Below are 26796 nucleotides of genomic sequence, written 5' to 3'. Positions count from 1 at the left end.
AAGGAGGACGCAGAAGCTGAAAGACAATGGCTTACCATGGCCGCATGCAAGCCAAATTCTGTTGCCCGGACCTGCATCTGTGACCTCTAGCAGCAAAGCCACAGGCACTCAATATTAAGAGGCAAAATGCGACCTTGCACAGAAATCACATGTGCTATGTAATGTTAATAGTGTTGTTCACCGTGAAAGAGTATAAGCATTGTTCTGTAAAATGTATCTTTTTAAAAAATTCTCTCCTTTTTTCCCTCCCTCCAGCAGCTGCAAATTTTTCAAGCCTCCCTCCTCCGTCCCGAAGGCTATCTCAGATAAGGCGTCGGAAAAAGAGGACGCGAGACGAGATGTTCGCGGAAATCATGGAATCCACCCTCAATGAAAGAGCTCATCTGAATGAGTGGAAGGACATGGTTTCAAAGTATAGGAAAGATGCCAGTGAACGTGAGGACAGAAGGGACCAACGTGAGGAGAGGAGAGACGCTCGAGATGAGAGGTGGTGGCAGGAAGATCAGAGGAGGCAGGATGCAACGCTGGGGCTGCTGCGTGAGCAAACAGACATGCTCCGGCATCTGGTGGAACTTCAGGAATGGCAGCAGGATCACAGACTGGCGCTACAGCCCCTGTATAACCCCCCTCCCCCCTCCCCATGTTCCATAGCCTCCTCACCCAGACGCGTAAGAACGCGGGGGGGAGGCTCCGTGCACCCTCCCATTCCACCCCAGTGGACAGCCCAAGCAAAAGGCTGTCATTATTTTAACCTTTTTTTAGTGGCCTTTTCCTTCCCTCCGATCCTCCTCCCAAACCCCACCCGGGCTACCTTGTCAGTTCTCTCCCTCTTTTTATAATCAATTAATAAAGAATACATGATTTTTAAATGATAGTGACTTTATTTCCTTTGAAAGCAAGCTGTGATCGAAGGGGGAGGGTGGGTTGCCTACAGAGAATGAGTCAATAAAGGGGGCGGGTTTTCATCAAGGAGAAACAAACAGAACTTTCACACGGTAGCCTGGCCAGTCATGAAACTGGTTTTCAAAGCTTCTCTGATGCGCCGCGCTTCCTGGTGTGCTCTTCTAATCGCCCTGGTGTCTGGCTGCGCGTAATCAGCAGCCAGGCGATTTGCCTCAGCCTCCCACCCCGCCATAAACGTCTCCCCCTTACTTTCACAGAGATTGTGGAGCACACAGCAAGCAGCAATAACAATGGGGATATTGGTTTGGCTGAGGTCTGAGCGAGTCAGTAAAGTGCGCCAGCGACCTTTTAAACGGCCAAATGCACAGTCTACCACCATTCTGCACTTGCTCAGCCTGTAGTTGAACAGCTCCTGACTCCCGTCCAGGCTGCCTGTGTAGGGCTTCATGAGCCATGGCATTAAGGGGTAGGCTGGGTCCCCAAGGATAACTATAGGCATTTCAACATCCCCAGCGGTTATTTTCTGGTCCGGGAAGTAAGTCCCTTGCTGCAGCCGTTTAAACAGAGTAGTGTTCCTGAAGACGCGAGCGTCATGAACCCTTCCCGGCCAGCCCACATTGATGTTGGTGAAACGTCCCCTGTGATCCACCAGTGCTTGCAGCACCATTGAAAAGTAACCCTTGCGGTTTATGTACTGGGTACCCTGGTGCTCCGGTGCCAAGATAGGGATATGGGTTCCATCTATCGCCCCACCACAGTTAGGGAATCCCATTGCAGCAAAGCCATCCACTATGGCCTGCACATTTCCCAGAGTCACTACCTTTCATAGCAGCAGCTCAATGATTGCTTTGGCTACTTGCATGACAGCAGCCCCCACAGTAGATTTGCCCACTCCAAATTGATTCCCGACTGACCAGTAGCTGTCTGGCGTTGCAAGCTTCCACAGGGCTATCGCCACTCGCTTCTCAACTGTGAGGGCTGCTCTCATCCTGGTATTCTGGTGCTTCAGGGCAGGGGAAAGCAAGTCACAAAGTTCCATGAAAGTGTCCTTACGCATGCGAAAGTTTCACAGCCACTGGGAATCGTCCCACACCTGCAACACTATGCGGTCCCACCAGTTTGTGCTTGTTTCCCGGGCCCAGAATCGGCATTCCACGGATAAAACCTGCCCCATCAACAACATGATCTCCAAAGCGCCGGGACTCGCGGTTTGAGAGAATTCTGTGTCCATGTCCATGTCCTCATCACTCTCGTCGCCGCGCTGCCGTCGCCGCCTCCTCCTTGCCTCGTTTTTCTGGTCCTGGTTCAGCATAAACTGCACGATAATGCGCGAGGTGTTTACAATGTTCATGATTGCTGTCTTGAGCTGAGCGGGCTCAATGCTTGCTGTGGTATGGCGTTTGCTGTGTTCACCCAGGAAAAAAGGCGCGAAACGGTTGTCTGCCATTTCTTTCATGGAGGGAGGGGTGAGGCTGTACCCAGAACCACCTGCGACAATGTTTTTTGCCCCATCAGGCACTGAGATCTCAACCCAGAATTCCCATAGGTGGGGGAGACTGCGGGAACTATGGAATAGCTATGGGATAACTACCCACAGTGCAACGCTCCGGAAATCGACGCTAGCCCCAGTACATGGACGCACACTGCCGAATTAATGTGCTTAGTGTGGCCTCATACGTTCCACTTTATACAATCTGTTTCCAAAATTCGAATTCTGTACATTCGGATTAATCCCGTAGTGTAGACATACCCACAGTGAGCATGTGGCCACTAGTGGCTGGTTGAAGCTTAGAAAGAACATTAAGTGTCCATTTTATAGCTGAAAGGTAGCAAATCACTTCCTTTAGCTTAAGCAGGCACAGGTCTGTTTCTAGAGCTGTAGGCTCATCCTGGTTCTAGCTCCTGGGTGTAGTTTATTTAGTAATTCTGGTAGTGTACTTCTAGAAATGGGTCTGCTTTAGAGCAGCACCAGGCTATACATTTCTCATGTATGATGAAATCTAGTCAAACTGTTCTTGAGTTACAGGCGAAATAAAAATTAATGTGATGTATGCATAACAACAAGCAGTATTGTCAGTACCTCCGTTCTATATACGGTACAGTGGTAACAAAAGGGGCCACTTGGGTGTTCAGGTAATTCAGTCTCAGTCTCAGGACTGTATACTGAATTCTTATAGTGATTGTAGAAAATCAGCTGGCCTAACACTAAATAATTGAAGGCAATATCTCATCCAAAGTTCAGTACAGGAACCTGGCTACGCCAGAGCATATCTGTTTTATTGCCAAACATTCAGAACTTCCGAGTAAACCAATTACAAAATCGGAGTCTTGTTAAATCTCCTGTCATCTGACCTGGAAGCATTACACTAGACTCACCAAAAAGCAAAAGCAAATAATCTTTCTGTGCACAAAAACTATTTACAAGAACAACAGAAAAGCTACAAATTTGCCACCATGAAGCAATACCACTATGAAGATTCAAGTCTGCAATTGCTTTGTGCTGTTTGTTTGTTCTTAAAACTACAGTATCCCTAGATGCTATGCTGCCAGATTAAATTCCAGGATTTAAGGGTGCTGCTAGCTATCAATAGATATCTAAAAACTACATATCTGAACTTAACTGTCTCTGATTTCTGGAATGCCCAAGATACATACAACATAATTTCCAAGTTTAGTGCGTGAGGCAAGCAGATATTTTTCAGTTCGTCCAAACAGGCCTGATACAGAGACAGCTGAATCCAGTTATAAGCAGGTCATCAGCAAATTAAATAGAGTATATAACAAGCAGAGATGTTACCCATGGTTTCAATGCTAGCAAGCATTACGTTTTCATCTGATCTTTATTTGAGTTAAAATAACGTATGGAAAATAATGGGATGAACTGTGTATTTGCTCAGTTATTATAGTTATCAAACGTGATCACCATTTAGAACCCTCTGCTCTTCTTCCCAGTGACGTGAACTTTGAAGGTCATATTAATGAGGATAAGCCATGGACGTTCAAGCGTCAGTGTCAAGCCAAGGCAGTATTTGGATGGGACACCTCCAGAGAAAAACATCAAGTGCTGCAAGAAGTTATTGGTGATTTGGTAAGTCTCTCTCTCTCTCTCTCTCTCCGAGTTAGCACTGATTCAATGCCCCATCATAATGTCAGTGAACACTGTATTTGTATTTGTCTTTCAGATTAAAATGTAAAACCAATATCCTGTTCATTTGTGGTCATTAAACCTCTTAGTGTATTTCTGCAAAAGTAGTGTTAGCTGTGGTCAAATTTCAATGGGGATAATTAGAATCCGCCTACTCCAATTACCCCTGGCACTTTCAATGGGACATTGTATTCCTCACTTCCTGTACTTAGCTGTTGCTCTGCACAGTTGGCCTGCATCACTATCCAACTATAACCTCTTATACACTTTAATATTAAAGTGATTCTTACTTTGTCCAACAAACTTTGTCTATGAAATCTTGCATAGACATTTTGTCCCATTCTTCTGCATGTGGTGCCTTCCATGGGGCTTCGTTAGGAATCTATGACAACATAAAAACAGCGAATGTTCAGTAACAAAATTGCACACTGTGGATATGTCTTCACTACATACACTAGACTGGCACAGCTACATTGTGCAGCTATGCTGGCACAACCCCATAGGGTAGACGCAGCATACATGGACAGAAAGGATTTTTCTGTTTGTGCAGGAACACCACCTCCCTGAACCTGAACGGAAGCATTCTTCCATCAACACACTGATTTTTTTCAGGAATTGGCTTAATGGTATAAAGGACGGGACTAGAAAAATGATCCAGAAATTATGCTTTCCCAGATTTATACCAATCATTTTTATTGGGACAAAAGGTTTCTTCTCAGCACTTACCTGAGCTTTCTATTCCAGATAAGCCTATTTCTATTTTAACTTTATAGGCAGAATTCTTACATACATTTTTAGTGAGAACACTTAGCACAAAATTCTGCTTTTCTGAAAAACACCAGCCCTTCTTCCTTTTACAATAGTAAACTTGTCTCTTAACACAGACTAATTTTTAACTGAGTCAACTGATTTCACATTAAAATTAGAAGATACAGACTGTGATTTAAGACTCTTTTTTAAAACAAACTGTTTAAAGAAAAGACATATTTGAATAATTTTCTCTGATCAGTATATATTTTTGCTATTTTTCGTATTATTTATTCTAAAAACACCGAGGGGGTTTTTAAAGGCAAGAGAGCAACTCTTATGGGTAGAAAAAATATCTGAGAAGAGAGTCAGTCTAAGAAGCCGAGTAATAGAAAATGTATTATGATTGAAACTGAATTAGTGCCTCCAAAATAACAATGCAAGACTACAGTTACAAGCTCACCTGCACTACAGAATTCTGTTAAATGTTCTTGCTGGAAATTTACACAAGTTCTAAACAGAAATAAAGTGGATTTAGCAGAAGATGTGTGTAATTCTACAGCTCCCCTGTTTATGTTTTGAAGCACCTGCACTTTCCTTTTTAAACACTCCTAGCTCAACAGTATAATGAGAACCAGTGTACATCACCTTTAACACATACTTAGCTGGTCAAGTTAGTTAAAGCCTCTGGGGAAGGAGTTTAGCATATGTTAAAGGCAGTGTGCCTTGCCTACACTAGGCTATTAAGACATGTTAGTATGTGTCATTTAACATGTGCTAACATCACACCTTTGAATCCCATACAAGGGCTAACTGCATTGGATAACTGAGCCTCTACACACCTCCTTTCCCATTTCATCCATCGTCCTCCATAGATTGTTGAAATCTAAGATGACAAAAGGGTTCCACATAGTAGGAAATGCACCCTTAAAGGGATAGCTTTTACCCTGAAAGAAAAAAAAAAAAAGCATAATCAGAATACAATTTGTAAAACTACTCATTCACTTGAATGACCACAACCTCAATGTACATAAGTTAGTACCGAAGACTTAAACGGTCCCCAGACAGCTCCAACCAGTACACACAGTAGTAATCATTTGACAGATTAGTTAATCTGCTGCACATGAAAGTAAAATTAATAGGAAGAACAAATGATAAGAATGCTATAACCTTGTATCTTTAAAAGCTGAGTAAGTAGGTTTGAGACTGGCACCTCCAACCAAGACAAAAAGCAAGGTTGTTAAGGCCAGCACAAAAAGCAGGCAGCTTTGGAGTGTTGGCATTTATTTGGGGTGATCAGTTTTGTACTGTATGTTTATGTTTGATTACATTTTCTTTCCTAAATGAGATTGAAAAATATTATATTGTTATTCATTTTAAAAGATACAATATTAGTTTTCTTCAAAATCAAAGCAAAGTGACTGTGATAGGAAGACTATTTTGGCCATAGCTCAGAGGTTTTCCTTAAACAAACACAATAATTTATAGTTTCAAAAACACTAATTAGAAAGGTAGCATTTGTGAATCATTAATCTTTATTAGCCATCAATATTTTCCACAGTATTTTTGGTATATATATGTTTCATGGAGATAGCCTAACCAGTATGGAAGTCATTATTTCATTGGCTGTATAAGTATTTAATAATTAGATTTTACATGTAGTTATTACTATGAAGTAAGGAAGTCTGGCTTCATGGAAGGAGTGAGAAGATGGCTAATTTATAGATACTATTTTGTTTGCAGGGGATTTCCCTGGTTGTTTTTGTGGCTGGCAGACTTGATAGCTGTGTGAAGCTACTAAAAGTCACTGACCTTAGTTATTCCTTTCCCCAAAAACACATTCCAGGGCCTACTGAGAATATTCTCTGGTAAGAACACTACAGGTTATTTAATGTTCCAGGAATATACAGCCGTGGTGGGGGGGGGGAAAATCACACTCATGCATTTAAGATGGTATTGCAGCAATAGGAATACAATGGATATAATAAATTGTAATAAACATTTCATACAGTGTCCCACAAAATGATTACTGGAAACAAATTCAAATTGACTTGTATATAAGCATTATAACATGATTAAAATGTTGAGAAATGGATAACAATAAACAACAATGTATCATGTTGAGAAGCGTCTATTGGACTGTTGTATGCAGCAGTCTTAGGCCTGGTTTTATTTAACCTCTTTATCAGCAGTCCGGAAGAGGGGATAAGATGCAAATTAGTTAAATCTGCAGCTGTTGCAGACACTAGAGGGTGCAGCAACACAACACAACATAAAGGGACCCTGAGAGATTAAAAAAGTGGGATGGAAATAACAAAGTGAAATACAACCTTGAAAAACACAAGCTAACAACCTTTGAGGAAATCTAATTCAAAGGGAGGGAGATACTTAGAAAGCAGTAATGTCAAAAACAAACCGAAGGGTGATAGTAATAGCAAATTGCAAATCAATTTGTAATGAGATAGAGCAACAAAAGACACAATGCCATTTTGGACAAGATGAAAGAGAGACTGTTTTCGGTACAGTGTTTGTAAAGACACTGGGAGCCTAGTGGAAGACAGCTGGGAAGGCTTGTAAGCAAAACCAAAGCAATACAAATAGGAGGAAAGCAGTGGAAGGAGTTTGGGTTTTTTTTATTTTATTTTACATATGGACATAACAGTTATTACTAGGGATGCCTGAGAATATCATGTCCTTTCACAGTAACTTGCCATGTGGGGAATTTGTTGTCAAAATATGCTGTTTCATCAAAGCCAAAACGTTTTGCAAAGACATGTCAGTTTTGATGAAGTTTTTGTTAAAACGGTTTCTGAGCTCCAGGGTGGATTGTCCAGTCACTTCCAGAGAGAAAGAGAGAGACTCTGATGGAAAACTTGACCTTTTCAACCTGAAAACTGCTGTTTTATTTCATGAAAACATTTAAAAGGTTTTGATTTTATTCCAAAGGGAAACAAAATAAAAAAAATTGGTGGTGACAGGAGGACAACAATTCCATTTTGTGGTAATCTTTGAGGTTTCAACATTTGTTTTCTTTCTGCACCGCAATTGGCTGAAGATGAACCTGGGCAAGAGTGAGATGATGCTCAAGAGGGAAACACTTGGAAGATCTAACTCCCACTATCACCTTGCCCTTCATTGAAGGAGTCTGCCCTTAGATTATCAAATCTTTCCACGATTTAGGGAGGCTCCTATCCCACTGTAAAATGTTGCAGTTGCAATCAGTCCTCCTGCAAGTTTAACAAATAGGATATTGCTGAGAAGAGTGTTCTCCATAAAGTGTTGTTGTTTTTTGCATGGGCTTGCTTTAAGCCATGAAGATACATTTTCAGCCTCCTCACTATATACATGAAATTATAATCTATAACCTTACTATAACATTACTGTAACAATTACTATAACATCACTATAACAACCATGCTCAGTGCATTAAGAGCCTTCCGAAGACACCCAACATGACAAACTTTGCATTGGATACCACACAATCATTTTATAAAGATGAACATGGGTGTGTAGGGTGTTCCCCCGAGGTACAGAGCATCACAGTAAATTTATGCATTTTTTAAAAAAATCCACCATTGGCCAGACACAAGATCCTGGATTAGATGGACCTTTGGTCTATACTGCTACAATTGTTAATTGTTCCTTTGAGGTGGGATACATCTTTAAGTTTTGCAGGAAAATTAGCATAGCTACAAGAAAGTTGCACTATTACATAAACTAGGTGTCACAGGGTGGCTGGCCCCTGTAAATGAAGTAGGTCCAGTTCCCTTGTGCCAGAACAAGTATTCCTTGTTTGGCCAATTGAGAGGGTGGGGCAGACGCTGTGGGCTATGAAGGATGAGGAAGAGACTCAACGAGAGGATGTCCCAGTGACTCAGAGCAGACTGGTTCAGTCAGGGGCAGGTGAGAGTTGCCAGAGAGCAGGGGACTGGAGGAGTCCCAGAAAGAAGCCGAAGGTGGTTCCTGCGAGAAGGCTGAAGGCAGCAAGAGCGAAGGGAACTGCCTGCTAGCTCTAAGCCAGAGCCAAGGGCCAGAGAGTTCTGAAGGCAGGGGAGCAGCAGAGGCGCTTACCCGCTGACATTGCCAGATTTGGAGAGCGGGACCCATAGGAACTGTAAGAGGACCTGGGGGAGTAATGGATGCTCCCCAGGCAAGTTCCCACTGGAAAGAGCAGGGTTGCACTCCAGCTGGATGGCTGGGGTGGTTGTCATGGGACAAGGACAGGAGAGGACTGCACTGAAGAGACAGGGTGTGGTGAGAGATGCCAAGGCGGTATGTTGCATGTATTGTTTGGCTTATGCTGGGGGAATTCTGGACTATGGGACTTTTGTTATGACTTGTGTGCACAAGACTCTTGTAATAAATGAACCCAACAAGGACTATATTTATACTTGGGAAGATGCTTTGTACTATTTCTGGGGAATCTGAAGGAGGGAAACTGAGGCAGGCGCACTTATGCCACAGCCTGCAGCAGGAGGGCATTCCAGGACGGGTGCCCAGTGACACTAGATAACACTTTTCATCCAAAGAAGCTGCATTTGAAACATGTTGGCAATTTCTTTTAGCCTCTCAGGAAAGCCATAATGCTTAGCTTTAGCCTATTAATAAATAATTTTTACAGCAGTGAAGACAAACTTGACTGTGAACCTAAACGATTTTGGAATGGTGGAGCTACATTTCACAAGTGTAAATCTTGTACCAGTCTTCCCTAAGAAAGTGTAAAACTGTTCTGTTTCAAGTACCTTACATTTTCCAGGCCTACAAGCATGAAACACACATGCATGCTGTGCTCAAAAAAAAACCACGACAGAAGCAGACAGCATTCTCTTTATTCTAATTATTGATTTTGTTCTGCGCTTCCTTCTCCACCTGAGGCACTTCTGTTGGAGTTATCCCCTCTGAATTAACTCAAGTCTCATGAGTTCCCTATAATGCTTCTGCTGACTAACAATACACTTAAAACAGGGGTCGGCAATGTTCGGCACGCGGCTCGCCAGGGTAAGCACCCTAGTGGGCCGGGCCAGTTTATTTACCTGCTGATGCGGCAGGTTCGGCCGATCGCGGCCCCCACTGGCCGCGGTTCGCTGTCCCGGGCCAATGGGGACGGCGAGAAGCAGCGCGGGTGAGCGATGTGCTGACCGCGGCTTCCCGGCTCCCCCCCCTCCCCCCCATTGGCCCAGGACGGCGAACCGCGGCCAGTAGGGGCCGGGATCGGCCGAACCTGCCGCATCAGCAGGTAAATAAACTGGCCCGGCCCGCCAGGGTGCTTACCCTGGCGAGCCGCGTGCCGAACGTTGCCGACCCCTGACTTAAAATATTCTTGTTTTGGTATTCTTCTTACTCTTTTATTGCATTTGAATTGCAGAAAGGGAGAACTCAGACGTGTCTCCTGTGCAGAAAACTGTGATGCCTGATTTCTCATATAGCACAAGGATATTTCAGTCTGGATAAAGAACAACAATTCTAGAACTAAAGATGCCTTAGATGCAAGCTATGTAAACGTATGTGTAAGCCATGCCCGCTCAGTGTGGCACTCTGCCCCCGTCTAGTAGTGGCTAGACCAGCTAGAGAGATTGATGAGCCTGTTACAGCCCTGGCTAAGAGAAATGCATCTTCTAGCTCTGGCAGTAGAGGCTTATGCATTAAGATCAAGAGGTCCTAGGTTTGATCCCTGCTGCCAACAATCCATCCAAGGATATCAGTATTACATATGCACTGCTATAGTCATTCTAGTTTTAGCTTACCATGTAGGGCCATCACTACTGATGCCAAAGGCTTTCCAAAGAAAGGCCAGGCCCATAGATGAAAATCATGTGCCAGGATGTGCAAACTTTTTACCTCTTTCCATTTCTTTATATATATGATCAAGTCAGACTGGCATCAGAAATATAACTTTAAATGTTACTCCATCTGTGTATTTAATTTCACCTCTCAACATCAGTACCAAAATGCCCAAAGGCATGGATTTTCAAAGGCATTTTATTCATAACTCCATGTGCGATTTTGCCCAAAATAGAGCCCCGGTGAGAACAGCAGAAGCTGGACCTGCTTCAGTATAGGACTCTTGGCTGCTTTGAAAGGTTGATGCCATGTTATACAGTACCAGAGGATGTTGAAGAGGCTGACTGTACAAAGGGCAAATTAATGTAACAAAACCAGGCAAACCATCAAACGTAGACACAAACAAAAAGAGAACCAAAGAGCTTAAGGTAAAGTCTCACCAGATATTACAACCCCAACCGGGGCTCTAAAAGGAAATTATTCCATGCATCTGCTTTGGAAAACAGCATTACAAATAATGCCTTGCTTAGCTAATATAAGGGCTATAGGTGTCAGCCTCCTGTGCACACCCATTCTTAGATTATATTAAGCCCGTGGCACAAAAAGAGAAAATTGTAGTCACGATAGAATCATACAAATGTAGCACAGCCACAGTAGGGATTGCCTGAATTGGGGGTGCAGAGGTTGTGTTCCAGGTGCTTTCTCCTGGGAGCAGAGAGAGAGAGCATGGAGTAGGAAGAAGGAAGCCATGAGTCTGCCCTTTCCCCCACATTCCAACCAGCAGAGCTTGCTAGTTACAAGGGAGAGTAATGGGAGGATTTTCTATTGCACCCCACAAAGTGGTGTTGCCCATTACTGTCCCCTTCCAGCAACTAGGGGACCCCAATGAAACTATGCATCTCTGAGGCACAATGCCTTCTAGTGCTTATGCACCACCCCTACCATGAGTAGAGTGTTAAAGAATGATGAAGCAGCCCTTTGTCTGTAAGATATTAGAAGTGGAAGCCATGTGTCCCATTCATCTGTAAAACACCATACCCATTTATCTTAAATAAAAATAATCTGTTCTTATTTTAAGACAGTGGTTTTCAACCGGTGGTCTGCGGACCCTGGGGGTCCACAGACTATCTCTAAGGCCTGGTCTACACTAGGAGTTTATGTCGAATTTAGCGCCGTTACATCGAATTAACTCTGCACCCATCCACACCACGAAGCTATTTAGTTCGACATAGAGGTCTCTTAAATTCGACTTCTGTACTCCTCCCCAACGAGGGGAGTAGCGCTAAATTCGACATGGCCATGTCGAATTAGGCTAGGTGTGGAGGGAAATCGACGCTAATAGCTCCGGGAGCTATCCCACAGTGCACCACTCTGTTGACGCTCTGGACAGCAGTCCAAGCTCGGATGCTCTGACCTGCCATACAGGAAAAGCCCCGGGAAAATTTGAATTCCTTTTCCTGTCTGGGCAGTTTGAATCTCATTTCCTGTTTGGACAACGTGGCGAGCTCAGCAGCACTGGCAACGATGCAGAGCTCTCCAGCAGAGATGGCCGTGCAATCTCAGAATAGAAAGAGGGCCCCAGCATGGACTGATCGGGAAGTGTTGGATCTGATCGCTGTGTGGGGCGATGAGTCCGTGCTTTCCGAGCTGCGCTCCAAAAGACGGAATGCAAAGATCTATGAGAAGATCTCTAAAGCGATGGCAGAGAGAGGATACAGCCGGGATGCAACGCAGTGCCGCGTGAAAATCAAGGAGCTGAGACAAGGCTACCAGAAGACCAAAGAGGCAAACGGACACTCCGGATCCCAGCCCCAGACATCCCGTTTCTACGAGGCACTGCATTCCATCCTAGGTGCGGCCGCCACCACTACCCCACCACTGACCGTGGACTCTGAGGATGGGATATTGTCGACGGCCGCTTCCTCGGACATGTTAGCGGACGGGGAAGATGAGGAAGAAGATGAGGAGGACGAGGCAGTCGACAGCGCTTACAAGACTGATTTCCCCGACAGCCAGGATCTCTTCATCACCCTTACAGAGATCCCCTACCAACCGTCCCCAGCCGTTAACCCGGACACGGAATCAGGGGAAGGATCAGTCAGTAAGTGTTTAAAACATCTAAACATTTATTTTTTACAGAACAGGAATATTAACAATATTAACAATGGGTTTTGCATGATTACTTTGCCCTAGGCGCTTAACGGTTCAGTCCCTGGCAGTGCAACTACTAAAAAAAATCTAACAATGTCCGGTTTAGCATGATTGTTCTGCCCAAGCCGCTCTACTGTTTAGTCCCTGCCAGTGCAGCTACAGTAAAATCCTGTCTATATGTCCGGGGATAGAGCAGAAATCCTCCATGGACATCTCCACGAAGCTCTCCTGGAGGTAATTGGAAAGCCTTTGCATCAGGTTCCTGGGGAGAGCGGCCTTATTGGATCCTCCATAGTAGCAAACATTTCCGCGCCAGGAGACAAGCAAGTACTCCGGGATCATTGCCCTGCAGAGCATGGCGGCATACGGCCCTGGTCTTTGCAGGCTTTCCCGAAGCATCCTTTCTTTTTCCGTCTCTGAAATCCTCATCAGAGTGATGTCGCTCATGGTGACCTGCTTTGAATTAGGTAGGGGAATGTTAGTATTGGGACTGCTTGCCTGTTCCTTTACAGAACTGTAACCGGCGGTTTACAGCCACGCGGTGGAGGCGGGAGAGGGGCAGCATACAGGGATCTTTCCCTGGGACAGCCGCGAGGGGGTGGGACAGGGGCAGAGTTCATGCTTGCCGGATTGCTGGCAGCAGAAACTGGCATTGCTTTCAGTGTGAAAGGAGGCCAGTGCTACTATTAAAGTTTTAAGCAGCCACAAGTCTACGGCTTACCATGTCGGCCTGCTACCCAAATTCTGCTGTCCTGCCCCGCTTGTCTGACGTGCACTGCAAGACCCCAGGCACTGAATGCGAAGGCCGAAAATTCGACCTTGTCCTGAGTGCGCATGTGATAGGTGCTGTGCATGGTCTTGTTCACAGAGAAAGACTATGTTCTTTGTTCACCCCAAAATTTATCTTTCTGAGGAATTCACTCCCTTTTTCCCATCCCACAGCTGCGACTGTCTCCCAACCCAGCCTGGCATCACACTCCCAGAGGCTAGCACAGATTAGGCGTAGGAAGAAGAGGACACGGGAGGACATGTTCTCGGAACTTATGGGCTGCTCCCGAGCCCAGGCAGCTCAGCAGACCCAGTGGAGGGAGAACTTGTCCCAAATGCACCGATCACACATGGGACGGGAGGAGAGGTGGCGGCAGGAAGACCAGCAGGCGACTCAAACGCTGCTTGGACTAATGAGGGAGCAAACGGACACGCTCCGGCGCCTTGTGGATGTTCTGCAGGACCGGAGGCAGGAGGACAGAGCCCCGCTGCAGTCTATCTCTAACCGCCCTCCCCCGCCACCAAGTCCCATACCCCCCTCACCCAAAGTCCAAAGAAGGAGGGGCGGCAGAGTCCGTGAAAACTCTCACTCCACCCCTGCAGACTGCTCTACTACTAGAAGGCTCTCATTCCCCAAAATTTGACAAGTCCTTTCCTTCCCGCCTCACCCAAGCCCCCGTCCAAGTTTCACCCCCCAGTTTCATGTGTAGTTGCTAATAAAAAATACGTTTCTGTTAATTACTGTTTCCATCATGTTCTTTTAGAGGAGAGTCTGTCTGAAGGGGGGAAAGGGGGTTGGTAATTGGACAGGACAGTCACCTTTACCAGGGTACAGAGGCGGGGGCAGGTTCAGCAGCAAGGCACACACACATTGCAGTCACTAGTTACCCTGGTCAGTCTGGGAGGTGGTTTTAGTGTTCTGTGATGGGTGGGGGGTGCTCTGTGACTTTGTGGCGGGGGAGGGCAGTTACTGATCTTATGCAGCGGTCCTTATCCTGGATCACAGAGCCACGCAGCAGGGGATCTGTAACCGTCCTCCCCCTGCCACAAAGTCACATAGCCCCCCCACACACAGAGTCCCGAACAGGAGGGGTGGCAGGCTCCGTTGAAACCACCAGTCCACCACTGCGGAGCCTGTCATTCCTGGAGTTTAGAAGCGTCATTTGCATCACTACACTACACCCGCTCCCCACCACAGTCTGCGTCCCAGTTTCAACACTTTCACACGAAAACAGTAATAAAGAAAACGGTGTTCATTAACAAAATTCAAGTGATTTTATTTTTAAACGTGGGTTGTAAGGGGGGGAACGGGGTATGTAACTGGAGAGGATACTGAACATTTAGTGGGTAAAGAAACGGGGGCAGGTTCAGCTTCTCTGTACACAAACTGAAAAGTCACAGGTTACCCTGCTCACTCAGGAACCTAGCTTTCAAAGCCTCCCGGATGCACAGCGCGTCCCGCTGGGCTCTTCTAATTGCCCGGCTGTCTGGCTGGGCGTAATCAGCAGCCAGGCTATTTGCCTCAACCTCCCACCCCGCCATAAAGGTCTCCCCCTTGCTCTCACAGAGATTGTGGAGCACACAGCAAGCTGCAATAACAATGGGGATATTGGTTTCGCTGAGATCACAGCGAGTCAGTAAGCTTCTCCATCTCCCCTTGAGACGGCCAAAAGCACACTCCACCACCATTCTGCACTTGCTCAGCCGGTAGTTGAAGAGTTCTTTTTCACTGTCCAGGGCGCCAGTATAGGGCTTCATGAGCCAGGGCATTAGCGGGTAGGCTGGGTCCCTGAGGATGATTATAGGCATCTCCACATCCCCAAGAGTTATTTTGTGGTCCGGGAAGTAAATACCTTCCTGCAGCCGTCTAAACAGACCTGAGTTCCTGAAAACACGAGCGTCATGAACCTTGCCCGGCCATCCGACGTTGATGTTTGTAAAACGTCCCCTATGGTCCACCATTGAAAAGTAGCCCTTTCGGTTGATGTACTGGCTGGCCTGGTGGTCCGGTCCCAGGATAGGGATGTGAGTTCCATCTATAGCCCCACCGCAGTTTGGGAATCCCATCGCGGCGAAGCCATCTATGATGACCTGCACGTTTCCCAGGGTCACTACCTTTGAGAGCAGTACCTCAACGATTGCGTTGGCTACTTGCATCACAACAACCCCCACGGTAGATTTGCCCACGCCAAAGTGGTTCGCGACTGACCGGTAGCTGTCTGGCGTTGCAAGCTTCCAGAGGGCTATGGCTACTCACTTCTGGACAGTCAGGGCTGCTCGCATCCGGGTGTCCTTGCGCTTCAGGGCAGGGGACAGCAACTCACAAAGTTCCATGAAAGTCCCCTTCCGCATGCGAAAGTTTCGCAGCCACTGTGATTCATCCCAGACCTGCAGCACTATGCGGTCCCACCAGTCCGTGCTTGTTTCCCGGGCCCAGAATCGCTGTTCCACAACATCAACATGACCCATTGCCACCGTGATGTCCTCGGCGCTGGGTCCCGTGCTTTCTGACAGGTCTGTGCTACTCTCAGACTTCAGGTCCTCACCGCGGTGCCGTAGCCTCCTCGCCTGATTTCTCTGCATCTGCCTCTGGGAAACGTGGATGATAAGCTGCGAGGTGTTGACAACGGCCACAACTGCAGCGATGGTCGCAGCGGGATCCATGCTCGCAGTGCTGTGGCGTCCGCGCTGTCACTGACCAGAAAAGTGCGCGAACTGATTTCCCGCCGGCGCTTTCAGGGAGGGAGGGCGGTAGTGACGGACGGATGACGACAGTTACCCAAAAGCACCCTCGACACATTTTTTTACCCAGAAGGCATTGGCGGCTCAACCCAGAATTCCAATGGGCAGCGGGGACTGCGGGAACTGTGGGATAGCTGCCCACAGTGCACCGCTTCCTATGTCGACGCTTTCCCCGTTAGTGTGGACTCACAAAGTCGAATTACTGTCCTTAGTGTGGACACACACGTTCGACTTTGCAATATCGATTCCACATATTCGATTTAAGTAAAATCGAACTACTCTCGTAGTGTAGACATACCCTAAGATTTCCAAAAGGGGTCTGTATCTCCATTTGGAATTTTTTAGGGATCCACAAATGAAAAAAGGTTGAAAACCACTGCTCTAAGAAATTGCATGTAATGTGCAAAGCATTCTCTGCATCATGCTACCATAGTTATTCCTTTAGTTAAACTGTCTCAGCCCTGGAGACATAGGTTCTAATCCCACCACAAATGTCACCCTATAAATTGATTCATTGCGATGTATGTTTGTAAGTATGTGGTGCCCTGTACTGATTTACAGCATGTGCACAATCATACCAGTTCTCGTCCCTGCTTAAAAATGAGTGATGTCTGATACAGCAAGGACAAGGTGCAAGAGAAACATGGTAAAGAGCTATGTCAGTACGAAATTCAATCTATATAAAACCACTGTTTCTCAGCTGCAGCTCTACAGAATATATCTGGAAATTTGCACTCACTTACACAATGAGTAAGACACCTAAAATTGCACAGAATTTGTCACTTAATTCCTTTGCAAACATAACTCGTATTAAAGCATGCTGGCTAGCAAACCAAGCCATATACTGCTGTGATGAACAACTAGACCTACACATACAATTGTATTAGAGTTGCCAAAGAATTTTATTTCTTATTAGAAAAAGGCCAGTTTGAACTACAAGCTCCATTCTCTCTCTCTTCTTGTTCTGGACTCTATATGTTGAGATAATTAGTTACCATACTCATCTGTACGCTATAAATATACAGCTGGAGTAATCAATCTAATTTGAAATATATACATTAATTCCATATAAAAATATGAACCAAAAAGACCACTGAAGTTGCAAAGTCAAGCATTCAGTTAGGAAATAAGGTCGTCTATGCAACCTTAATTTGGCCCTCTTGCACATATGCATTAGAACAGCTTTTAATTACTTGATCAAATGATATTAATTCTAGTCCACTATGATTGTCAGTGTTTTGTAAATGGTGATATGCAGGAGTATCTCCATTTTACATGCAACATAACCAAGCACATACACTTGGACAGGGGTGAAAGTAACTTACAGGACTTACCAGTACGGCCGGAGTCCTGAGCAGTGGCGTGGCCTCAACTGGAAGAGGCGTGGCTTCAACTGGAAGAGGCGGGGCCTCTCAAGATTTAAAGGCCCTGGGGCACCGGCTGTGGCTGGGAGCCCCAGGGCCTTTAAATCATCCCGGGGCTCCCAGCTGCAAAGGTGGCTGGGAGCCCCCGGGGCTCAGGGGCAAATTAAAGGGCCCAGGGCTCCGGCCGCCGCGAAGCTCTGGGCCGGGCTTGGGCGGGGATTCAAAGGGCCCGGAGCGGAGCCCCGAGCCCTTTAAATCCCCGCTGCGGAAGCCGGTGCAGTCCAGCACGGCGTACTGGCTCTTGCCGGTATGCCGGACCGGACCGGACCGGCTTACTTTCACCTCTGCACTTGGAACAATCATTCTCAAAGGCAGTGGAGTAAAGTGGCTAAAACTGGGGTCTGTCATATTATAGACCTGAGTTCTATTCCCTGTTCTGCCAACAAGTAACCTTGTACAATCTCTCAGATCCTTGATTATCTCATCTGCAAAAGGTGGAGTAGGGGAAAGGATACTTGCCTGCCTCCTACAGTAGGATTATGGGGCTTTGCTTTATAATAAGCTTTTTGAAGTGCACAGAATTAATACCAATCAGTGAAAGAAGTGTTACTAGAAATCATTGCATCTGGAATTGCAAGCCTTTCTTTTTGCGCCTTTCTATGCTTGAATAAAAATGCTTACAAAATTAAACCCATTGAAAATGTTTGCTATTTCATTCCATAAAAACCTTTGTGGGTGTTTTTGGATTTTTTTTCTTTTCTGTTCTTTTAAAGAAGAAAAATGTGGGGGAGAGGAGTTTCAGTTTGGGGGAAAAATCACCCTGGGTTGACTCGCTGGTAAAGAGATAGGGCCACTGTGCAAAACAAGAAAATATATTTTATTTAAAACAGAAGAGAATGTTGGGATCACTCGAATTTTTATGATACGCCAGGCTCTGAAATTTGTTGTTTAAAAGTGATGTGTGACACCAGATCGGCTCCAACAGGCATGTGTGAAACCCACGGGAATCAAGCAGCTGTTCCTGTATGAAATAAGCATTTGTCTAGTCTCCTTTTCTATGATGATGCTTAATCAGCAATATAAGGGAAAAAAACAGTTATTACAATCGAGTGCAATTTAGGCTTTGCTCCAAGCAGCCTGGATTAAACAAGCTGAGTGAGTACTATGGCTGCTTATCCTTATCTCCTAGGAAACAGAAGGCAAGGATTCGGAAAGGTTCCTTCCATTCATCTGCCAATTCTAATTAATCAAAAAACCTCGTTTGCTCATGTAATTTTTTCTTATTCCTTCCATCCACACACAAACCATAAGGGCACAGTTGCCAGAGTTCAAGTAAACTTCACTGATTTAGCATCTCTGACCAGATCTGCTATACAGACAGCGCTGAGAGAAGTGACCATGTACTGTACAACTTTGCTTTTGCAATTTTGTCTGTACATCACATAGCATCTTTTACCTCTGCTATAATACTTTCATTTGTTAAAAAAATCTAACTGTGAATTCACCCTTTGCAATCATTGCCAGATGGCCAGCTCTGGAAAGTGAAGATGTCCATTTAGCCACAGGGCAGGGCCAAAGGAGACAGCACAAGAGCAAGCTTTCTACACATGCCCATCAATGATTGCTACCTCAACTACAACATGGAGAGACTCAAGCTTGGGGGGGTCAGACCATATTTTCGTCTCTCTCCCCATTCAGTCTTTGGCCTCTCTATTGAGAATGTCAATGAGGCTGACTGTACAAGGGTGTTTTTCATGATGTGGACTGCTACCTCTCCCCACTCTTGAGACCACTTTATAGCTGGGGAAAATGTGAGCTGATGACCTAGAAGTCAAAAAGTTCCATACCCCATTACCAACACCGTCAACCACCAAGTCCCTCTGTGATCATGTAATTTAAAAAGTGACTTTAAATTTATTTGGCTTCATTTTCAAACCACGAGAGGCTCAACTTCTGAAAAGACGCCAATTGATTCTATTCAGTGGTCTAATTCCCACTTGCACACAGTTTTTCAATTAAATATTCCCCAATAAATAAGGCCAGGGGGAAGGAAGGATGATGACATTTTGAGTCACCTATCACCAACAGCAACTAAGATTCTCACATACTTTAATTACAATGCATTCAGAGAAAGAAGATATGCACTAAGAAAAATTGCTTCAATTTCATCTAGTCATTTAAAATCCATTTAAGCCATTATACTCTACGCTATGCTAACAGAAACTGCCATTAATTTTTGCAAAGCAGGTCACAGACTAAAATAAATCATATTGCTTAACTCTAATGTATGTACATATCACTGATACCACAGAACTACACAAACACCACTGAACTATGTACCTAGAGATACAATAATCACTTATCCCATTGCCAATTAAATCCCAGTACAACAGTGGTATCACATCTATAATTCATAAACAAGACCACAGCAAACTGCATTTTAATAACACCGTCAGTTCCACGGTAATATCAAAAATGAATCACACCCAGGAGGACTGCAAAGATTTTCTACACAGATACAGATGAGCATTCTCATTAATGCAGATTGGTGGTTTCAGTGAAAGGTTTTATGTAGACGAGAGTAAATATTTACCATCTATCAACAGAAAGTGATTTCAGTGACATGCCAGACAATTTGGCTCACCTGGAATTCCTCCTAGGAGTTCCCAGGCTGTGCACACCAGTGTTACTGCTGGCTCAGTCTTACTGTACTTGCTGTCAAGAATCTGCCCCAACCCTGTGATGGGGATGCTCCTTGTTGCATTGATGGCCTTCCATGAACTTGTATAGGACATGGCCAGTCCAGCCTTTAGTGTTTTGGAAACATCCAGTGGGATTTTGGCAATTGTCACTGCATGAGGAAGATTCCAGGTACAGTATATTTCAGAACAGATAGACAGATACCATTTTCAGTGGTTACTGCTTGGTATTTTCAGTGCACCAGAATAAGACAGTAGGAAGTTTAAAAGGAATAGATGTGTTGTTCCACTTATATTGATGACATCCAGGTGTGGGGCAACATGAGAAACATGATATTATGAAAAGTTCTGATTGCGGTAAGGAACATGAGTGTGAAATATAACGAAGAAATGTACCATAAAAATAGCACTAGTGAGTCCACCCCAGTCTCATGGATGGACTTAGAGAAGTGAGCTCCGTCAGGCTGCTGAAACATGGGTGTAAATGGAATATTGTGATGCTGGTGAGTACATCAGGAAATTCTCTGCAGGTGAGAATGGGAAAGACAAGGCCACAGACATGAGCAAGTGCAGCTGCTGTGAGATGCATTGATGCAAGGGTAGACTGTTCTCTTTCTATATGAAAGAAGCACATTCTTAAATTCAAAGTTGGAGGATCATTACTTTCAAACACATAAAATGCTTCTATACACGGATTTTATGTAGCAAAGCCTCCTAATTCCAGTCATTACACTTAACAAATCAATTTCTGTTTTGTACAAGATATTGCAGAACTGTGTTTTAAACACCAAATCTTCATGATCATATGGGCATCGATAATGGGATTAGACCAAGTTTGAGATACAATAATACACCTCTACCCCAATATAACGCAAGCCGATATAACACAAATTCGAATATAACGCGGTAAAGCAGTGCTCCGGGGGGCGGGGCTGCGCACTCCAGTGGATCAAAGCAAGTTCAATATAATGCAGTTTCACCTATAACGCAGTAAGATTTTCTGGCTCCCGAGGACAACGTTATATCGGGCTAGAGGTGTAGTTAAATAAATAGGCAGATCTGTTGATAATTTGATCCTGACAAATGGTAAACCCACACCCATATTTAATTACATTACTTTAAAGGGACACTTAAATGGTTTAGGTCCCATATTTGATATAAATTAACAGTGATGTAATCAGGTGGCAAATATTATCTAGATTATAACTATTTTTTCTGTTTTTTTTAAAAATCCAACATTTGACCACCTGTAGAACACAACAGCCAACATTTTGGTAAGGCAAATAAAACCTCTGGACAAAATTTTCTTAAATCCATATTTAGGCTCCTAAATAAAAATGGGTTGATTTTAAGAAGTGCTTAACTCCCACAGCTCAAGTCAATGGGATCTGCATGTGCTTAGAACCATTGAAAATCCAGTTATTTAAACAGCTAAATAAAAAGCATGTATTAGGCATGCATGTATTAGGCATGCATGTTTGAAAATTTTGGCCTACAAGTACACATTGCTTTTGCTGGCTTTTTGCAGCAGTTAAACTAACAAACACTAGTCCCAGAGCTGTGAATATTTTTCTCAGTAAGGCTGACACAACAGCAAGGAAAACAAATATGTTGATATAATCTCCTTTAGAAGACTAGCAAAGAGAGAGGTCACTTTTCACCAAAACAAAATATGCAGGGCAAGAACTATTATTTTCAAACTTCTCTGAAGGTATCATAAGCAATGCAAAGGCAAGAAGGAAAAAGAATCCTGCAGTAGATCTGGGCACTTAAAAAAGATTAAAGAAAAATAAACACAGAAGTCAATCTAGATGACAAAGCCTAATGAGGAGGGACTCACTCGGAGATAAACAAGACTCAGTCTTTTCGTTTTGTAGTACAAAGGAAGACTCATACATTATTCGAATTTAAAAAGCCTCTGAAATGAATTAAATTGACTTTAAAAGGCTTGATTTTGCTCTTGGGTATATGTAAAAGCAGTAGCTGATTTTAAAAGATGCACAGGGACCCTTGCTAGAATACTGGAAAGGGAATCGAAAAAAATAGATACCTTCCATTTCCCAAGGGACACATCTTCCAGAATTTGAGTAGATTTGGCCTTCACTACAAAGTTTGGGTTAGTATTTGGATCTGAACCCACTTAGAGCTGACAGACTTTTGGACACTGTGAACTTTTGGAGTTCAGCTTACAGGATAGAACTTCAGTCAAAAATTTTAATATCATCACCTAGATTCCAGGGTGCAGACAAGTATATTCTCCATTTGTCACCAACTAGACTGGCCTCCAATGCTTGCATTGCTTCTGGAATAATGTGGGGAAAAGCTTTGGGAGGTTGTATGGTAAAAGACAAGAGATCTGAAAGGAGTATACTTAGGCACTGTATAAATAAGAACCAAGAAATCCAGTTGCAGGAAGCCAAGATTATGAAATAGATTTAGCTGCACCAGAGAAGCTCCTGGCCAGTGCATGTGCTTTCTGTCTCACATAAAGGATCCAGCCTAACTATTTAATTGTAATTAAGGTTTCTATTTATGATACACTGTGACAAACGGTATTATTTTTATTAGTATGATGCATGCCTGTGTGTGTTTATGATGGGTTACTTACTATGGAGTTAGATCAAGAGGAGTTGTTAGAGAAACTGAGCAGAAGATGTAAAACAATGGTCTAAATAAGGAACATCCAAGCAAAAATTCAAGCACAACAGCCAGGTTCAAAGCTTTGAAGAAGCAACTCCTCTGCCAAACCCGGAAACACAGCTGTTATGCCAAGGCTGAGAACAGAGAAATCAAAGGGAACAATACAACATTAGAAAACCTCAAAGACCTTAGAAAAAGGAGGGGGTCTGGGTGAGCTGCAAGGGACTTCCCAGGGTGTCAGTGAAAAGATGACAGGTTGGCAATCACAGAGACAGAGAGAGGTTAGCTGCAAGGGCAAAGAGGGACCCTCCTAACTAAACAAGGATCAACGATCAAGTCAGGCGAGAGTTATACATTTTGGCTTTGATTTACTTTCTTGACCCAGCGTGCCTAAATACAGTACTCCTGTTTTCTAATTAATAATGGCTTGTTTTGAAAAGGTTGTCCTATGTCACTGAAAACATCTGCTGGTTGCATACCTCCCAAGAAGAAAAGTCTCCCATGGGGTTCCAAGCTACTTTGGATCTGCTGAAAAAGCCACAGTGAGACACAGCGGTGCTGAAGCCACAAACCCAATCTCAAAGTAGCAGAATCACGGCCCTTCCTTGAGAAAAGTGGAAGCCCAGGGCTTATCACCAAGAGAGAGACTTCCAGAAAAACTGTTTAAAGACCAGAGGCAGATCCTGCCCTGTGGATCTGTGACAATAATATTATAACAATATTCTCCCATTGTTGGATAAATATAGAGGTGAATGGAAAAAATAATCATGGGTGAAATCAAAACATTTACTTTTAAAGAAAGAAATATTTAACCCATGACAGCATTTGATATCTCATCAATTTTATTCTTATTATAATATAAAAGATACATTATGTACATTCTGTTCTATGGTCTCATGTATGCTAGTTCAGTAGTAACAACTGTTCAATGCCAGCATAAAAAGCTGCATCATTGGCTTTGAAAAGAGGCTTATTTTTCATAAGAATCAAGCAGGAAAAACAGTTGAGAAAAATCTATGAGAGTGCAGATCTTTTGTTGCAGTTGCTGTTTAAGTCCCTTGAATTTTTGTTTAAACTTTGATTAAGCATCAGAAATCCTGAAACTTGACTGGCTGAAACGTTTCACCTGTCACAAGACCATATAACAATAGCTTTTCATAGTGTTTTACTCATGTGTGTAACATTAAATTTGAAGCTCATTTCCACAGAAGCAGCTGCAAAACTTGGAAAGTCTCTCCTCTGGGAAGATGCACCATTGTTCCATGTTTAACAGGTGGAAGGATGCTCTTTTGGGTCAGAGCATAGAACAAGGACTCAGAAAATCTGGGCTTTTACCCGATCTGCCACACAGATGTCTTGTTTCAGATCCTGGACAAGTCATTTGGGATGTGTTTGCACAAGCTTCTGAGCACCCTCAAGTCCCAGGGCACTCGGCACCTCGTGAAATCAGAGCATTACTTACTCTGTATTTTAGTTCCCCCGTCAGTAAAACTGGCCTAATATTTGACTTGTAAAGTTTAATTCTTAGTCCAAAATTTTCAAAAGTAGCCACTGCCTTAGCCGTGCCCAACTGGAGACACCTTGGGCCTGATTTTCAAGCGTGCTGAGCATCCACAGCTTCTGCTAACTTCAGCTGCAGTTGTGAGTCTCCAGCACTTCTGAAAGTCAGGCCCCAGGCAGCCCGAGCAGTGCACCAAAAAAAGAGTCACCTAGAGTCAGTGATCACTGTCAGAAACATTGACCTTAGAGTTTGATGCATTTATCTTTTAATTGAAGGCACAATATGTAAGCACAAATTGTTACATTAAAACTTCATAAATGGATTAATTAGCAGGACATTTTTATGGTACTTTGCTACCAATTTTTTTTAAAAGGCAATATAGGAGATAGTACTTCTAAACTGGTGACATCCCCACAGAAATTAAAAAAAGCAACTAACAACAATCTACACTCATCTACATCGCTGTGTTTTAGAGATGCATTCTACCTTACCTTGACATGGTGAATAAGATGTTCTACTTCATTCACTTTATACGTCTCTATTCCTAGCTCCTTAGACAACCGCAGGATACGATTTTGTGTCGGCCCCACATATGCTCCTCCAAGGTCCACATACTGGACTTGCTTATTCTGGTTTCCCAAAAGACAAAAGAAGAAAGATAAGCCCTTTGCAATCAATCATGAGATAAACAATGTAATCCAGAGAAACTATTTATGTTAATTGAGTATTTGAGGCCAGATTCCCCAACCCCCACCCCTGCCCCGGAGAAAACCTGCAAGAGGAAGCCACAGAGGTGAAAACTCTGCATTGGTTCTCTTTAGAGACATTTCTCCAGAGCATCTCTCCAAGGGCAGTTTTTGCTACATATATAATCATCTTTTCCTTCCATGTGGAACAGGTGGGAGGGGAGGTGTGATAACCCCAGAACCTGCAAATATCCTGGAAAATTCTGTGTCGCCACAGACACTCCACACTTTTTCTTGCCCCAGTTCAACACCGTCAAGGACTTCCCTACGTGCCACCGCCCTGGAATTCTACCCTCATGAGGGGTTCTTCAGTATGCGGGAGGCTCTGCTCAAAAAATAAGTGCAATAATTTAGATACTATTTGGGTACGTCTTCACTTACATCCGGGTCCGGATGTAAGCAATCGATTTTCTGAGTTCGATTTATCGCGTCTGGTTAAGACGCGATAAATCGATCCCTGATCGATCCCGGAAGTGCTCGCCTTCGACGCTGGTACTCCAGCTCGGCGAGCGGAGTACGCAGCATCGACGGGGGAGCCTTCCTGCCGCGTCTGGACCGCGGTAACTTCGGACTAAGGTACTTCGAATTCAGCTACGTTATTAACGTAGCTGAATTTGCGTACCTTAGTCCGAAGTGGGGGGGTTAGTGTAGACCAGCCCTTTGTGGGGATAATTACCCTTTCAGTGAAAGTTCTTCCTCCAACTCTGTCACGGGCTTCCAACACCACAACACTCAGCCCTGACTCAGTCAGCAACTTGGCTGCCGACAGACCTAAAGGACAAATGAGAAACAACACTGAACAACTCCACACAGTGGATTCTGTAGCCTGCGTGGCTTCTAGACAGTCAGTAGTCAGCACCCCCAGACATTTAGTCAGAGGCGTCATGAATTTTGACTATAAAGAGCTTGTAAGGGGGGAAAAGAATCCCCAAAGGCAACTAAAGGTAAATATAAAACAAGATATTGGTCACATTTTCACATGTGTCAAGCACCTTCAGCTCCCAGTGGCGTCAACTGGGGCAGAGTGAGTTTAGCCCTTCTGTAAGGCAGCCCTAGCTGGGTAACAATGAGAGAAACAGTCATATTGTTGTACACAGAACACACATACACATGCAGTTCTCTGCGGGGGGGGAAAGTATTTTATTTTCTAATTCTGTTCTCTAATTTCTGCAAGTGTTGTCTTTTCTTTAAAACCCGCCAGGTAAAATGGACGGAATCAAGTTTATATTAGGCCTGTCCTCATTTTGAATGATTCGGACAAGCCTGCTCTAAGCTGCCTCCTTTCCAAGCTAAAGCATTTTAGAGTCTATTCATGTTTAGAAGAAGTTAGAAGGCAGGTTCCCTGCCCTTAAGAGCTTATACTTTAACTAAAAACTAAACAGAACTAGTGAGTGTGGCAAATAGTAGAAGGGAAATGGAGGGTGAGTAACCAAGAGAACATGGTTCCATTCCTTGCCTCTCTGCATTATATACAACCACTTCATTCTCTTCCTTCCTGCCTGGACACCAGCAGGGACAGCATTGAGAGCACAGGAGAGACGGTCTCCTTGTACTCAGATTTGGTGCCCTGCAGCCAGGAAGAGAAACTGCAGGGAAAGCCAGATTCAGT

General features: G+C 44.2%; 1 protein-coding gene across 1 annotated transcript in view; it reads right to left on the bottom strand.

Annotated features, from left to right (window-relative positions):
• The window catches only part of LOC135875134 (amine oxidase [flavin-containing] B-like), a 35398-nt gene extending 29749 nt beyond the window's left edge, over positions 1–5649 (bottom strand). The window contains exons 1-2 of the mRNA XM_065400126.1: positions 5638–5649; positions 4339–4430 (exon numbers count right to left, since the gene is read on the bottom strand). Of these exons, the coding sequence (XP_065256198.1) occupies positions 4339–4430; positions 5638–5649 (104 nt within the window). The remainder of the gene's footprint in view (positions 1–4338; positions 4431–5637) is intronic.
• Positions 5650–26796: the final 21147 nt, after the last annotated feature.

This window comes from Emys orbicularis, chromosome 1, assembly GCF_028017835.1.
Source record: "Emys orbicularis isolate rEmyOrb1 chromosome 1, rEmyOrb1.hap1, whole genome shotgun sequence".
In the NCBI taxonomy this organism is placed as follows: Eukaryota; Metazoa; Chordata; order Testudines; family Emydidae; genus Emys; species Emys orbicularis.
This window is presented reverse-complemented; position numbering and strand designations above follow the sequence as displayed.